Source organism: Loxodonta africana, chromosome 4 (genome assembly GCF_030014295.1).
Source record: "Loxodonta africana isolate mLoxAfr1 chromosome 4, mLoxAfr1.hap2, whole genome shotgun sequence".
In the NCBI taxonomy this organism is placed as follows: Eukaryota; Metazoa; Chordata; class Mammalia; order Proboscidea; family Elephantidae; genus Loxodonta; species Loxodonta africana.
Window position 1 is genome coordinate 26,944,054 of NC_087345.1, and position 16,095 is coordinate 26,960,148.

At 42.3% G+C, this 16,095-nt stretch overlaps 1 protein-coding gene across 1 annotated transcript in view; it reads right to left on the reverse strand.

The window, feature by feature from the left end:
• Positions 1 to 16,095, reverse strand: part of STAB2 (stabilin 2) — a 216,585-nt gene that overhangs the window by 165,594 nt on the left and 34,896 nt on the right. The window contains exons 6-9 of the mRNA XM_064285120.1: positions 9,239 to 9,334; positions 5,213 to 5,338; positions 3,677 to 3,873; positions 1,872 to 2,005 (exon numbers count right to left, since the gene is read on the reverse strand). Coding sequence (XP_064141190.1) covers positions 1,872 to 2,005; positions 3,677 to 3,873; positions 5,213 to 5,338; positions 9,239 to 9,334 — 553 coding nt within the window. The remainder of the gene's footprint in view (positions 1 to 1,871; positions 2,006 to 3,676; positions 3,874 to 5,212; positions 5,339 to 9,238; positions 9,335 to 16,095) is intronic.

The window sequence follows — 16,095 nt, forward strand, 5'->3', positions numbered from 1 at the left end:
GAATAAAGATTTCTCCAGATGGAACATAATAATCATAAAACATATCCGAGTAAATTTACGCATTCAAAACCCAACTGTAAAAGGAATGAACTTCAAAGAACATAAGAGGGGGCTGTGGAAGCACAGGAATGGTCTATAATTACATGGTCTAATGTCTGTTATCTGCCATCTAGTTGTCAGTTTGTCATACTGTGGTGGCTTGCATGTTGCTATGATTCTGGAAGCTAGGCCATCAGTATTCCAAATACTAGCAGGGTCACCCATAGTGGACAGGTTTCAGCGGAGCTTCCAGGCTAAGACAGAGTGGGAAGAAAGGCACAGTGATCTACTTCTGAAAATGAGGCAATGATAACTGTATGGATGACAACAGAATATTTTCTGGTATAGTGCTGGAAGAGAAGTCCTCAAAATGCACAATGGCCACAAATGGACTTGAGCATAGCAACAATTGTGAAAATGGTGCAGGACTGGGCAACATTTTGTTCTGTGTACATGGGGTTGCTGTGAGTTGGAGCTGACGTGATGACAACTAACACCAATAACAATGTCTGTTATGGTTTTTATCTCACAAAGGCAGTATGAGTCCTTCGCAGATGCTCATGACAACGAGAGCTGAGGGTGGTACCGAGATAGAAACCTTGGTCTGGGAGCTAAAAGACTTGGGCTCTAACCTCGGTTCTTCCACTACTGAAAACAGACTACACAACACAGTACATGGACTACAACTGTACATAGTGTCCAGAGAGCTTTCAGAAACGTTCTGTCAGAAAATCCTCATGACAACCCTATGAAACAGTTATTATTTTTCTCATTTTATAGATGGAGAAATGGAGGCCAGAGAGATGGTGTCATCTCTCAAGGTTGTGCATCTAGAAGGTAGTCGTGCTGGGGTTCAAACCCAGGTTCTTAAAATAATATTTTATTGTGCTTTTGGTAAAGGTTTACACAGCAGTTTAGGTTCCCATTCAATAATTTCTACACAAGTTGTTCAGTGACATTGGTTACATTCTTCACAACGTGTGAATATCCTCATTAGTTCTGTTCTGGTGGTTCTGTTTCCATTAATCTAGTTTACCTGCCTCCTTACATTCTCATCTTTGTTTTAAAGTAATTGTTGACCATTTTGTCTCATATAGGTGATTTTTTTTAAAGGAACACAGTATTTACAGGTGATACTCATTATTTTTTGAGCCAATTTGATATTTAGCTACAAGGTGACCTCAGGGGTTAGTTTCAGGGCAAGGTTTGAAGAGTAGCTCAGGGCAACAGTCTTGGGGAGTTGTCCAGTCTCAACCAGTCCAGTAAGTCTGTTTTTTTTTTTCCCCCAAACTGAGGTCTCTAAACTTCAAACATCCTCCCCTTTCACTGTCTGAGCTGCCTCTGCCTTTGGAGTTTTCACACAAATGTTTGTATTCACAGGCATTTCAAACTCAGAGTCCAGGAAATATCCCTAGTGTTTATATACTTTCCCCAGTCTTGTTTTGCACCACTAACAGGTAATATTTCATGAATAAGGAAACGGGCACATATGTTACAGGTCAAACCCTGTAATCTTAACAGACGTTTATCTTCACAATGACAGCGGTTTCCTTCTCCCAAGCTCTGATCATTTAAGATCCAGTTTTCAGGCCAGACCAATATTCCAGAGTGTTCTAATCGTCATTATAAAGGAAATAATTAAGTGGCTCATTGGTTAAACAAAGATTTATTGAGTATCTACTATGTTCCTTGTATTGTGCTATGTTATATGGGGTGGAAGGTGGATACAAGGCTGAATAAGTCACATTTCTTGCCCTTCAAGGAACTTACAGCATCGACTAGCCACCCCTTTAACCACTTAGAAAAGATTATGTGGAATTGGAAAGACTTACTTGGTTTGGCCTGGTGCGATGGTGGTACAGTTAGCATTCTTATGACAGGGGTTATTTGATTCACAGATATCGGTCACACTGCATCCCACTCCAGGTACAAAATTGTGATAATGTTCCTTACACTCACAGTGAGACTTCAGGCAACAGGGAGAGAAAAACAAACAGGGTTCCAGTTAGTCACTTAAGCTGACATTCATCTTTAATCCATGTCTTTATTCTGTCATAAAAACTAACTTAAAGTAGGTCTGAAGTGTGGGCTTATACTAAAATATCATCAAAGTACAAAGAAGTGGAAATCACAATTGACATATCTCACCTGTTGGGAAGCTCATACACTTTGTTTTCAAAGTTTAGCTTTTCAGTTTTCTTGTTTTCTAACCCTTGGCCTCCCTGGCTCCATAATTCTTGGTTTTAGATTGTCTACAGGTGAGCAGAGATTGAGGTTCAGATGGAGTTATCATTGATCTAGAACAGCCACTTTCAACCAGGGGTCTCAACCCAGGGGACACTGGGTAATGTCTGGAGACATTTTGGATTGTCACAACTGGAGGAGTGTGGTGCTGCCAGCATCTGTTGGACAGAGGCCGAGGTTGCTGCTAAACGTCCTCTAATGTGCAGGCTAGCCTTCCAAAACAAAGATTTATCCAACCCAAAATGTCAGTAGTGCTGAGATTGAGAAATCTGTTCTGGAAGAGTGCAGCTCATTGCTTCTGTGTGAACAATGAAGGTTTCCTAGGCCTTGAAAATCTGCCTTTGGGCCCATTTTTTTAAGAGACAAAAGATATCCTAATCTCACTCCCAAGTTCTTGGTGCTTGCAATGTAACATGACCTTTTCCATAAGGACCCTCATGTTGAGGATTTTCAGGATGGGAATTCAGCCCCTTGAATCTTCTTTGCAAGCCTTGTGTAGGGATTGATAGCGGAAATGTTGGGTGATAGACTTTTTTCCTTGGAGGCAAGATTGGGCTGATTCTCTGCAAGGGCTCCAGTAACATTCTCCCTGGGGTACTGATTAAACTGCAGGGAACAAATGACTGTGTTTGGGTTGGGCACTAAAGCCTTCCTCCTACCCATGCAACAATATCCTTCCATAAGGTAGATTTCTTCCACTCAACATTCCACATACAGTTACGGACGAAGTAGGCACCCACTAAATATTTGATGGCTAAATGAGATATTAAGGAACAGACTCTTTCAACTAGATTCCTCAGCCAAGGTCTCCCAACTAGGCTGATCTTTACCTGAGTGTAGTGGTAAGTCAAGGTAGACAGTCCAGCTCATGATGTGACTTAGAGGGACAGTGTCTCATCCCAGAATATCCTCATGTCTCTGTAAAATCTGTCAGTGATGACTGACATTTTGCCAGTTTTTAGCCTTTTGAGTCAGGATATTTTTGGTTCTAAGGGTTCCCTTTTGACTTGGGAAGAAATCAAAGAGAATGGAGGACTGCAGGCAAAAGTTAATCACGTATTAACCCATGATGTCCACTCACTTTGGAGTATTTTGTCAATCACCTTACAGGACTGTGATAGAAGAGAACACAGGACAGTTAAGCTTCCACTGGGAGGCTAGGAAAGTGTAGCTCAGAGGATAGACTGGGATGGAGGCACGCTGAGGTCTGGGGGACCCCTGAGCACATGGGGGGCCATGAGTGCCTAGAGAGGAAGCCAAAATCGAGCATTGAAGGGGAGAAATGGGAGGGCAATTATACCTATCACACAATGTTAGCTTGGTGGATGTTCTATTTCTTCCAGCCACGTCAGCTGCAGTATTTGCCATCACCTTTGTAATTGCATTAGCTCACCTGTCCAGGCCCGTCGTACTTGCACACTGTTGACTTTGTAGGGCAGTTTCCAAAGTTCACTTGGCAGGGGTCTGCTGGTAAGCACACTTGGCCATCCCCTTGGTAGCCTTCTTCACATGTACAACTATGCCGATTTGGTCCCAGGTATGTACAGTGAGCATGAGGGTGGCAGATATTTTGGAAACATGGATTGATGGCTTGAGAGGCAAAGACAAAACAAGAGGCAGTTACCACACTCAGGGATGGAGAAGAAAAGCTGGACTGTAATCATAGCTTGTCAAAGCTGCAAATGCAACTCAACAGTTTTAAAGGAGAGAGTATGAAACAATTTTTTTCACCCCACTTAACCACTCCCACCTCGCCAAAAAAATTTGTATATGGTCATCACTACTAACTAACCAATGACTACCAAAAGAACCAAAGAATCTGTCTTGGAAGAAGTACAGCCAGAATGCTCCTTAGAAGCAAGGATGGTGAGACTTTGTCTCACATATTTTGGGCATGTTATCAGGAGGCACCAGACCCTGGAGAAGGACATCATGCTTGGTAAAGTAGAGGGTAAATGAAAAAGAGAAAGACCCTCCGTGGGGTGGATTGACATGGTGGCTGCACCACTGGGCTCAAGCATAAAAACAATTGTGAGGATGGCATAGGACTAGGCAGTGTTTCGTTCTGTTGTACATAGGGTCGCTATAAGTCAGAACCAACTCGACGGCACCTAACAGCAACAACTAACCAAAAGGTTGGCAGTTCAAACCCACCCAGAGGCGCCTTGGAAGTAAAATCTGGCAATTTGCTTCTGAAAAGTCACAGCCTTGAAAACCCCATGGAGCAGCTGCACTCTGCACACATGAGGTCACCATAAATTGGAATTGACTTGAAGGCAACTAACAACAACATTAGAAATTATAACTACAAATATTGTGTTGATATATTAATTTTCCATGTTTTGTGTGGGATTAAATATAAATAGCATGAAAGAAACCACAAAGGTTTATAGAATTTATAATATGTATTGGGCCCTCATATATATGACCCCATATATTAACTCATTTAATCCTTACAACAATCCTCTAAGGTCAGTATAGTTATTATCCCTGTTTTATAAATAGGAAAACCAAAGTACAGAAGGGTTACAGAATTTGGTCTGGGATTTGAACTCAGACAGTCTAGTTCCAGAGTTCATATTCTTAATTAATATGTAATACGTCCTCTCAAAAAGTAAATAAACAGGAAAAGAAAAAAAGGGGGGGGGGGAGAAGAAGCAGCACTAAATTTTATGCTAATATGGATTAAGATGCTGTAAAAATGTGTAAAAATCCACACGTGTGCTTTCATAATAGGAGAAATTGCCACCTATTGAGTAGCTACCAGGGGTTGAGCATTTTGCTTGGCACTTTTTATATGTTTCACTCAATTACATACAGAGAAATAGAAATGGTTGTGTTAATATTAGGAAGACTGTATTTTTTTTCTGTTAAATAACCTAAACATATCACTAATAACAAAAACTAGCAGAATCTAAATTTGACTCACGCTCGCAGTATTTGCCATCGCCTTTGTAATTGGGAAGGCATTTGCATTCTAGTTTGGTTTCATCTTCACTGGAAGGTGAGCATCTGGAATTTTCTGGACAGAGCAAGGCTGCACACTCAGGGATGGCTGCAAAGGAACATTGTTAAGTGCATTAGTTGAATAACTAGCTTCTAAAAACACCTAACAACTGTCATATTCCCTTTGATTACAAAAGTCATACAGACTTATTGTAGGAATTCAAATATACAGAATGCATAAAGCAAAATTTGTTTTCTTATTCTCACTCTCCAATCCCATTCCTAAAGTAATCAACATCAACAACCAATATAATATATTCATATGTGAATTTATTTATATGATTTTTAATAAAAGGAAATCTTGTTAAAATATTTAACAACTTCATTTTTAATTTTTCAATATATTATGGGGGTCTTATAGGGTCTATCTTAGTCTCTAATAACTGCATAATATTTCACAGTATGGATGTTATAGAGGTGGCTTTCAAGAATGGTGAAGGATCTGAGGTTTTATCGTATTTGCAAAGTCAACAAGTTAGGTTGATATAGTTTCATGGATACTGGTAAAAGATATGAAACTCCTGGGTCAGAGATGAATGACAGTTTATTACTCACAACAGTATACAGTATCCAAAGTATCAGTGTTTTTTGTACCAGTTCCTATAAGCCCCATTCCCACAATGCAATGTAAAGAAGGCCAGATAACACCTGAAGACACAGTGGGAACCCTGAACTTAGGGAACCTGACTTTTTTTTTTTTAAATAATGGTTGGTGTATTAGTCAGGGCCCAGATAGGAGATAGAAACCATACAATGATTTGAATGGTGAAGTTTAAATATAAAGAATTAAGAATTATGAATAGAGAGTTAGAGTAATAGGGAATTGGCCAGTGAGAGTTAAAGAAATTCTAAAGAGTAAAGTATTAGCAGATGTAAAGAGTAACCACTACCTTTAGGATTGAGATAAGTACCAAAGGTAGAACTCTCTCTGTCCATGGCTGAGAGTCAGATGCCTTAGCTCACTGGATGGTAGAGAAGTTGCTAAGGTGCCTTGATAGTGCGATTTGTTGAAAATATGCCCTCTGGGATGCTGGGGATAGTTGTCTACAGGGAATGTAACTTGGAACTCACTAAGTACCAGGGGAAGCTGATGACCACTGGCTACTACTGGAACCAGGAATTGAAGAGACCACCATCTAAGGAATCTGGTGTACTTTTGTTTATGGCTTGGACTTGGGCAGCTCCAGGCCAGTTGTGTGGAATGAAGGTTGGATGGCCAGTGCCCTACATGGCTGGTCCTGCAGGGTTCTTGGTGTTTGGGGCTGAGCAAAGGCACAGACCTATGTTTTCTGAGGCTCCTGGCTATGCTGCCGCTGCCTAAGTCAAGCAATGAAGAAAGTAATGGCCAAATGGTGGAGGGATCTGAGCCCTGCAAGAACCTAGCACTGGAGAAAAAGCCTTGAATAGAGAACAAGCCAAACTGGAATCAGCAAGAGAAAACCGCTTCTTCTTCCAGTGCCCTTCACTGACAAGGCTTCACACATTGCTGGCTGGCAAAGGAGAAACATTTAAAAAGTCCAACTCTATTACCACAGAGCAGGCAAAAGGGTGAATTTGGAGCTGAGAGACGACATCAATAATTGGCACAGGCAAAGGCGTGCCTGCCCTTTGCTCCAGAGAGACACTCTCTCTGTTTTCCAAGGCTGTTTGCTCTACAAAAAAAAAAAAATATGAAAAGATAGTTTGGGACAAAGGGATATAGTTCCTTGCCCTCTAGACATGCAGAAACATGAGAAACCCATGGAAAATTGTCTCTTCAAAATGGCTACTTGAACCAAAAATTCATAAAGAATATTCCCCTCCTCATTCCCTACATAAAGTAGAATTGGTGCTGGGAAGTGGTTGTCACATTTTCCACTCCATTTGCATCCAGGTAGGGGGGTCATGTGACTAGTTCACACTGATGGAATATTGAATGGAAGTTTTGTGCTGCTTTTCTGGGCCTGATTTTGTACTTCTGATCTCCAGAACTGTAGAATAATAAATGTGTGTTGACTCTGGGAATTGATGTAATACCAACTGAGATGTTTCCACAAACAGATGCAGTGTTGGAAGTGCTCACTCGTCTATGCCAAGAAATTTGGAAGACAGCTACCTGGCCAACCACCTGGAAGAGATCTATATTTATGCCTATTCCCAAGAAAGGTGATCCAACCGAACGTGAAAATTATCAAACAATATCAATATCACATGCAAGCAAAATTTTGCTGAAGATCATTCAAAAGTGGCTGCAGCAGCATATTGACAGAGAAAAAAAAAATACAGAGAGCTGCCAGAAATTCAAGCTGGATTTAGAAGAGGACGTGGAACCACGTCAGATGGATCCTGGTTGAAAGCAGAGAATACCAGAAAAATGTTTACCTGTGTTTTATTGGCTATGCAAAGGTATTTGTGTGGATCATAACAAATTATGGATAACATTGCAGAGAATGGGAATTCTGGAACACTTAACTGTACTCACGAGAAGTCTGTACACAAATCAAGCGGCAGTCGTTTGAACAGAACAAAGGGATACTGTATGGTTTAAAGTCAGGAAAGGTGTGCGTCAGGGTTGTATCCTTTCACCATAACTATTCATTCTGTATGCTGAGCAAGTACTCAGAGAAGCTGGACTACATGAACAAGGATTAGAGGAAGACTCAATAACAACCTGCGTTATGCAGATGACACAACCCTGCTTGCTGAAAGTGAAGGGGACTTGAAGCACTTACTGATGAAGAGCAAAGACCACAGACTTCACTATGGGTTACACCTCAACATAAAGAAAACAAAAATCCTCACAACTGGACCAATAAGCAACATCATGATAAATGGAGAAAAGATTGAGGTTGTCAAGGATTTAATTTTACTTGGATCCACAATCAACAACCGTGGAAGCAGCAGTCAAGAAATCAAAAGACGCATTGCATTGGGTAAATCTGCTGCAAAAGACCTCTTTAAAATGTTGAAAAGCAAACATGTCACCTTGAGGAATAAGGTGTGCCTGATCCAAGCCAAGGTGTTTTTAATTGCTTCATATGCATGTGAAAGCTGGTCAATGAATAAGGAAGACCAAAGAAGAATTGAAGCCTTTGAATTGTGGTGTTGGTGAAGAATATTGACTAGACCATTGACAGCCAAAAGAACGAACAAATCTGTCTTGGAAGAAGTACAACCAGAATGCTCCTTAGAAACAAGGATGGTGAGACTATGTCTCACATACTTTGGACATGTTATCAGAAGGGATCAGTCTCTGGAGAAGGACATCACCTTGGTAGAGGGTCAGCAAAAAAGAGGGAGACTGTCAATGAGATGGATTGACACGATGGCTGATGGGATCAAGCATAGCAACAATTGTGAGGAAGTGCATGACCAGGCAGTGTTTCGTTCTGTTGTGCATAAGGTTGCTATGAGTTAGAACGGACTCCAGGGCATCTAACAACAATAACAACTCTGCAAAAATGAACCAGGCTCTTGAACCATTTCTCCTTCACATTGAGATGCTAAGCTTTGCCAGTAGAGGGCGAAAGAGAGCCATTACAGGAGGAAGGGGCTCCCTTTCCTGGTTCTGGCGTCCAGTACGGAGTTTTCTTGGATGTTTGCTTGCCGCAGCTGCATAGTCCCTCAGTGATGTGGGTGCATGAAGACATCCAGTGATGCTCTGCTCCACCTGTGCACACAAAGCGCGCAGTTCCTCGACGACCTCATATCTTCTGCCCGGACCAGTGACGACCTCCCTGCAGCTCGCCCCTACAGACACCCGTGCTTCTGCACCCTTCCTTTCCTTTCTCTTGCCTCCTCTTCCCTCCTTTTCTCTCCTTTCTTCTCTTTTTCATTTTTGGTTTCCTTTGGTAAAGCATTTTATGATACCTCACCCATGCAGAGCCCCAGTACATGAATACAAAAATGAGATGCATACATCTTTGCCTATTTGATCTGGGGTGGCATTAAGGAAAACAGCAGTACTTACGTTTGTTACAGTTGGTGCCAGTGTATGCAGAGTAGCACTCACAGGTTCCGTCGCCGTCTATTCCACTGTTGCACACTCCATGTACACAGCTGCACACTGCAGAGAGGAAGTGGGGGGTTGTCATTACCTAGTATAGGCTTCTTCCAAATATTCTGGAAGGGTAATGTTTTTCTGATAGTCTTTACTGAAAATCCGCATGACGATGTGGGAAGAACCATGGGTTCGAAGTCGTGGAGATCTGGTTTGAATCTTGGATTCATCTTCCTTTCATTAGTCTCAGCTTCTTTATGTATAAAATGTGGACAATGGTGCCTACTTCATGGGATTTCTATTGTGTTAAAGGAGATAATGTATATAAGGCATACCTAGAATGTCACGTGCATTGGGGTTTCTTCCTCTGCTTTCAAATTAGTTACTTCATCTTTGACTATGTCAACAAGAGAGTTAACTTAATGCCTTACCTGTGTACACCTGTTGTATTTAAAGGAGAAGAGCTATTGCTGACTCTGTTACTGTTGGTAGAGGGAATCTGTGCAAATAAATCCTATTTCCTGAATGATGGGGCAATGTAGGGATAAAAGAGAAATTCGAAAGGGCAGCAAATGACAATGCTAAGTTTTTGAGCTTGAGATAGATGACTTTCCAATCCAGTAACAGATCATTTTAGGCAGGGGAGGGTTATTTAAAAGACACAGTAAGCACAGTGCTTACCTTGCTTATCAGATCATCTGTAGTAAAAATGTTCACTACAGATTAGTAAGTAAACACAAGTAAGCCTGTGCTTACCTTGCTTACTGGGTGTTACGGACTGAATTGTGTCCTCCCAAAATGTGTGTCAACTTGGCTAGGCCATGATTTCCAGTATTGTGTAGATGTCCACCATTGTGTGATCTGATGTGATTATCCTATGTGTTATAAATCCTAACTTCTATGGTATTGATGAGGCAGGATGAGAGACAGTTATGTTAATGAGGCAGGACTCAATCTACAGGACTAGGTTTTATCTTGAGTTGATCTCTTCTGAGATATAAAAGAGAGAAGTGAGCAGTGAGGAGAGGGACTTCATTACCACCAAGCAAGAAGAACCCAGAGTGGAGTGCGTCCTTTGGACTCAGGGTCCCTGTGCCGAAAAGCTCTTAGTCCAGGGGAAGATTGATGACGGGGACCTTCTCCCAGAGCTGACAGAGAAAGAAATCCTTATCTTAGAGCTGGCATCCTGAATTCAGACTTCTAGCCTCCTAAACCGTGAGAATATAAACTTCTGCTTGATAAAGCCATCCACTTTATTTCTGTTATAGCAGCACTAGATAACTAAGACACTGAATCATTCGCCTGTCGGGCATTGTAAATTTGAAAAGAGCCTTCCATTCTGTAGGAAGGGGCTGTGGGGTTGGGAGACAGACCGATGCCAGCCATACCTAGAAGAAGAATCTTTGATGTGGTGAAAAATGTGAAATTGTTCACTACAAATGATCTGGTAAGCAAGGTAAATGCTGTGCTTGCCTTGCCTGTTGGATAATCAACCCCTGATTTCAGGGCTGACAATGAAACGTTTTTGAATTAAATGGTCAACTCTTTAGCACCCAGTTTGTGGCTTATTTGTAGCAGAATTTTCTACCAGGATGGGCCACCAGCATGCTATGCCCAGCCCTCTGTGCCGCATGCTGTATTAGTCTCCTATGGCTGCTGTAACAAATTGTCACAGACTTAGTGGTTTAAAACAATGCAACTTTATTACTGCCTTATAGTTTTGGAGATAAAAGTCCAAAATGGGTCTCACTGGGCTAGAATCAAGATGTCAGTAGTCTCCCCTAGGCCTTCTGGAGGCTGTAGGGGAGAATCTGTTTCCTTGCCTTTTCCAGCTTCTAAAGCCACCCACATTCTTTGGCTCATGAGTCCTTCTGCCTTCTTCAAACCCAGCAGTGTCAGGTTGAGTCCCTCTCATGCTGCCATCTCATTGGTTCTTTCTTTTCTCTCTCCCTCTTCCACTTATAAGGGCCCACCTGGATAATACCTGATAATCTTCCTATCTTAAATCGGTTTAAATCAACCTTAGTTCTGTTTTCGACCTTAATTCCTCTTTGCCATGTAACTTAGCATATTAACAGATTCCAGGTATGTGGTCATCTTTGGGGGGAGGGGCATTATTCTGCCTCCCACACGTGTATTTAATGCATGTAAGTCAATTTAATATTAGCTCAAGGGAAACATGATTCAGAAGACACAGCTGCTTAAAAACTTAATCAAACACCAGAAGAGCAAGGACTAATAACGTTTATTCTAAGCATCTTCTAAGCCATCAAGTCCTTCGCATTCTTTGTCTATTACATCTCTTACCCCTCAGGAGCCCTGGTGGTGCAGTGATTAAGTGCTTGTCTGCTAACCAAAAGGTCAGCTGCTCCTCGGGAGAAAGATGTGGCAGTTGGCTTCTGTAAAGATTTACAGCCTTGGAAACCTTCTGGGGGTAGTTCTACTCTGTCCTGTGGGTCACTATGAGACAGAATCAACGGCAATGGAGTGCTGTTTTTGTCCAGGTTCTTATCAGGATTTGCCCGGACTATTGTGGTAGCATTTTACCTGACCTCCCAGCCTCCAATTTCTCACCTTTCCATTCCTTCCTTTTCATTTGGTTAGCATCTGGTAGCAGGGTGACCTTCCCCAAAATATCTCAGTGACTCCCTATTGCTAAGCAAATGAAATCTAAATTCCTCAATTTGGCAAATCTGACTCCAGCCTTTTTAATTTTTCAATTTCACCTTCTACCATTTCATTTTATACATCTTAAGGTTCTAAGGTGGTGTAGTGGTTAAGTGTTATGGCTGCTAACCAAAGGATCTGCAGTTCAAATCCGCCAGGCGCTCCTTGGAAACTCTATGGGGCAGTTCTACTCTGTCCTATAGGGTCGCTATGAGTCGGAATTGACTCGACGGCACTCGGTTTGGGTTTTTCACTTTAAGGTTCTAAGTGCATGAGACAACTCAGTAGTTCACCCTTCTTCCAACAAAACACTTATTAAACATGTTCAGGGTACTGTGCCAGCCATTAATGACCCCATAGAAACAGGACAAAGCCCCTGCCCTCAAGGAGCTCGCAGTTTCAAAGTAGAAGAAAACAGCCAATCACAATGCAGTGCGATAAATTCCAGGCCATGATGGACCAATGGAAGTTGTCCAAGAGGAGGTGGAGTGGGGCTGGCCGTGGCAGAGGGAAGTCAGACGTACCTCCTGCCCTTTTCCACCTCTATGCTTTTGCTGTCCTCCATGCTCCCTTATCTGGGTCCCTTGGGTACATGTGGTTAAAACACTCAACTGATAATCAAAATGCTGGCGGCTCATGTTCACCCAGAGGTACCTCAGAAGAAAGACCTGGTGATCTACTTCCAGAAAATCAGCTGTGGAAGACCCTGGTGAGCACAGTTTTACTCTGATGCATAGTAGAGTCACCATGAGTCGGAGTCGACTTGAGGGCAGCTGGTACCGGTATTAGGGTGGAGCCCCATGGAAGGTTTTCCCTCTTCCTCTGTTTCTCTGTAACATCTCTTACAGTGCTTTAAAACAATAATGATGACAATATTACATTTCAAACAAAGACAGCATCCAATAGGGCCAGGATTACAGTGAGGAGAGTGAGGCAGTGTACTGCAAGTGCAGAGTCGAACCCTGCCTTTACCTATCTATCTATATATTTTTTAATCTTAGTCATCATGGATTATTGCAGTAAAATGTTGTGGATTTTGATTCCTGGGCTTTTGATGCCTCCTTACATTTTGCACCTGAGGCAAGGGCTTCACTCACCTCGCCCTGGCCCTGACCTTGCACTTCTCTTTATTGTACTTACTATTTACCAGGTAGGTTGCCAAGGCCTTTACAGGCATTATCTCGTTTAATCTTCATAGAACCCTGTGAGGTAAGTAGCATTATTATCTCCATATTACATATGAAAAATGAGAGATAATTAGTTCAAGTACTCAATGAACTGAAGAATTAAGTTGAATTTGCAACTGTCATCCTCCCTTCAAAAAGTGATTTGAAACTCTTGGTTGCTAACCAAAAGGTTGGCAGCTGAAGTCTACCCAGAGGTGCCTCGGAAGAAAAGCCTGGTGATCTACTTTTGAAACATCAGCCATTGAAAACCCTATGGAGCACAATTCTCTGACACTTACGGGGTTGCACTGAGTCAGGGTTGACTCAATGGAAACGGGCTATGGGATGAATTGTGTCCTCCCAAAATATGTGTTGGAAAACTAACCCGTATACCTGTGGCTGTAATCCTGTTTGGAATTAAAGTTTCTTTGTCATGTTAATGAGCCCATACCAGTGTAGAATGGGTCCTAAACATAATCACTTCTGAGTAATAAAAAGAACAGATGAGACACAGGCACACACATGGGAGAAGACAGATGCCACGTGAGGATTCTCTACAAGCCAAGGAACCAAGGAATGCCTGGGGCTGCCAGCAAGGAAGGAATCAACATGGCGGAGACCTTGATTTGGACTTTCAGCCTCCAGAGCTGCAAGACAATAAATTTCTGTTCTTTAAAGCCACCAACTTGTGGTATTTCTGTTATAGTAGCACTAGGAAACTAAGACACCATCATTTCTACCCTATGTCTATTTTTATTTCTTTGTCCACCTATGGCTGTAGCTTTTTAGAATAGGCAAGTTCCAAAGAGAAGTCAAACTGATTATGGAGGTAATTGGGGTGGGGGGGTGGGGCCCAACAGAGAAGATTCAATTCAATTCAATTAAAAAATATTTATCGAGCTTTTACCTAGCACCAGGCACTGGGTATGGAAATATGAATACTTCACAATACTAAATTCAAGGCAGGCACGGGGTAATGGGGTAGGCAGACTCTAAGGGATAAAATGATGATGCCTGTCCCAGGTGTTGTCATGCGGTCAATGGCAGGGAAAAACCAGACCAAGCTTGTTGCTGTTGAGTTGATTCCGACACATAGTGACCCTACAGGACAAAGTAGAACTGCTCCATAGAGGGGGGAGCAAAGGTGGGCATTTACCTGCTGGGGCAAGTCCAAAGGGTGCTAGACAAGGCATGGAATGACATTCAAAGGTGCCACAAATATGAAAGGTGCCTGATTGAGGCAGCTGTTCAGGAGAGGGGAAGGCATTTCTGCTGACCGTGTCGCCACTATCAAAGCCTGTTCATCTTGAAACTGGGGCCAGCGCAACTTAGAGATTGCCCCCGGGCACTAGTTATCCTTGCTATGCCCCTGTATATAGGATTTCCAAGGCTTTACGAAGCAGACTGCTGCATCTTTCTTCTGTAGAGCAGCTGGTTGGTTCGGACTCCTGACCTTGGTTAGCAGCTGAGCTCTTAACCACTGCCCCACTAGGGCTCCTTCCTGTGTGCATACAAGATCATAATTGTTGCCCATATTTCCAGCTCTTGGGAACGAGGGCCTAATCTCACCCATCTTGGGATTCCTATCACCTATCAAAAGTCTAAAATGGTAGATGCTCACCAGGGCAGAATGGTACAGCGCTTGGGGACCCAGGCTCTGGAGTCCAACACACCTGGGGTCAAGTCCTGCCTCTGCTCCTGGAATAGCTGCATGACCCCGAGCAGTCTCTGTTTCTTCATCCACAAAACAGGGAGCTCAGCTTAAAGAGATATGAGGATCCAAAGAGATCAAGCACGTAATGCCTGTTTGCACATGGCCTGGCCTGCACACAGTAAGAGCTCAGCAATTGCTAGCTGTTGGTGTTAACAATACATGGTTGTGGGAATGATTGATAGGGAGTCATTCTGCCCTAACCATGGACATTCTCCTGGGAGCAAGGCACTAAGCCAGCTAGGGCATGGGGCAGGAGAGATGACAACGCTGCGCTGCTGCAGCTCTAAATCATCTCTAAACTCATAAACAGTTGGAAAAGAGAATGCCCTGGCAGCAGGGTGAAGTCAGTGTTAAAAATAAACCACAGTTGATAGAAGCGTCCTACTTAGAAACAGAACTGCCACCTCCATGGAACCAACTCCTCATTTGGATGAAACAACACTGGCTCCCAGTGGATGCCTGGCAGAAAAGGTTTGCAAGTTCCCTTAGTCCTTGCCAAGGGGCAATGACTAACCATTGCTGTATCATTCATTCACTCATTCATAGGTGATTTGCTTATTGTTGGATTGCTTTTGTTCTCACTTAATACTTTTTTAATACTCACTTCCATTGAATGCTTGAGACATGCTGCTAAGAGCTTTATTATGTTGTCAACTCGTAAGGCAAGTATTATTCCTGTTTTATAGATGAGGAAGGTTTTGAACGCTTAAATAGCTTGCCCCAGGTCACCTAGCAACTGAAGTTGGTTTTAAACTCTGGCCAGTCTGATTTTAAAAACTGTTCTCTTCATCGTTACGTTCTAGAGCTACGTTGTCCAATATGGTAGCCACTAGCCGTGTGTGGCTACCGAAGTTTTAATTAAGTAATAAATGAATAACATTTAAAATTCAGTTTCTCAGTTTCTCACACTTCAAGTGCTCAATTGCCACATGTGACTAGTGGCTGCCATGTTGGCAGATATAGAACATTTCTATCATCATAGAACATTCTATTGGGATCTAGAGCTTGGAGATTTTTTTCCTCCTGGTCTCAGTTTCTGTTTCCAATTTTTTTTAACTTAAAAATTTAGAATTCTAAACCATCTTTTGCCCTTCCACTTTTCCTTTCTTTATAGGGTCGCTATGATTTGGAATCAACTGGATGGCAACAGGTTTGTTTTTTTGTCCTTTCTCCATGGCACACACAAGTGTGGAGACAGGCCACTCTACGTGGAAACATTTGGAATCTCCACACACATCTGTGCACATCAGTAACCAATTCCAGTTTCTTGGAGGTGACGT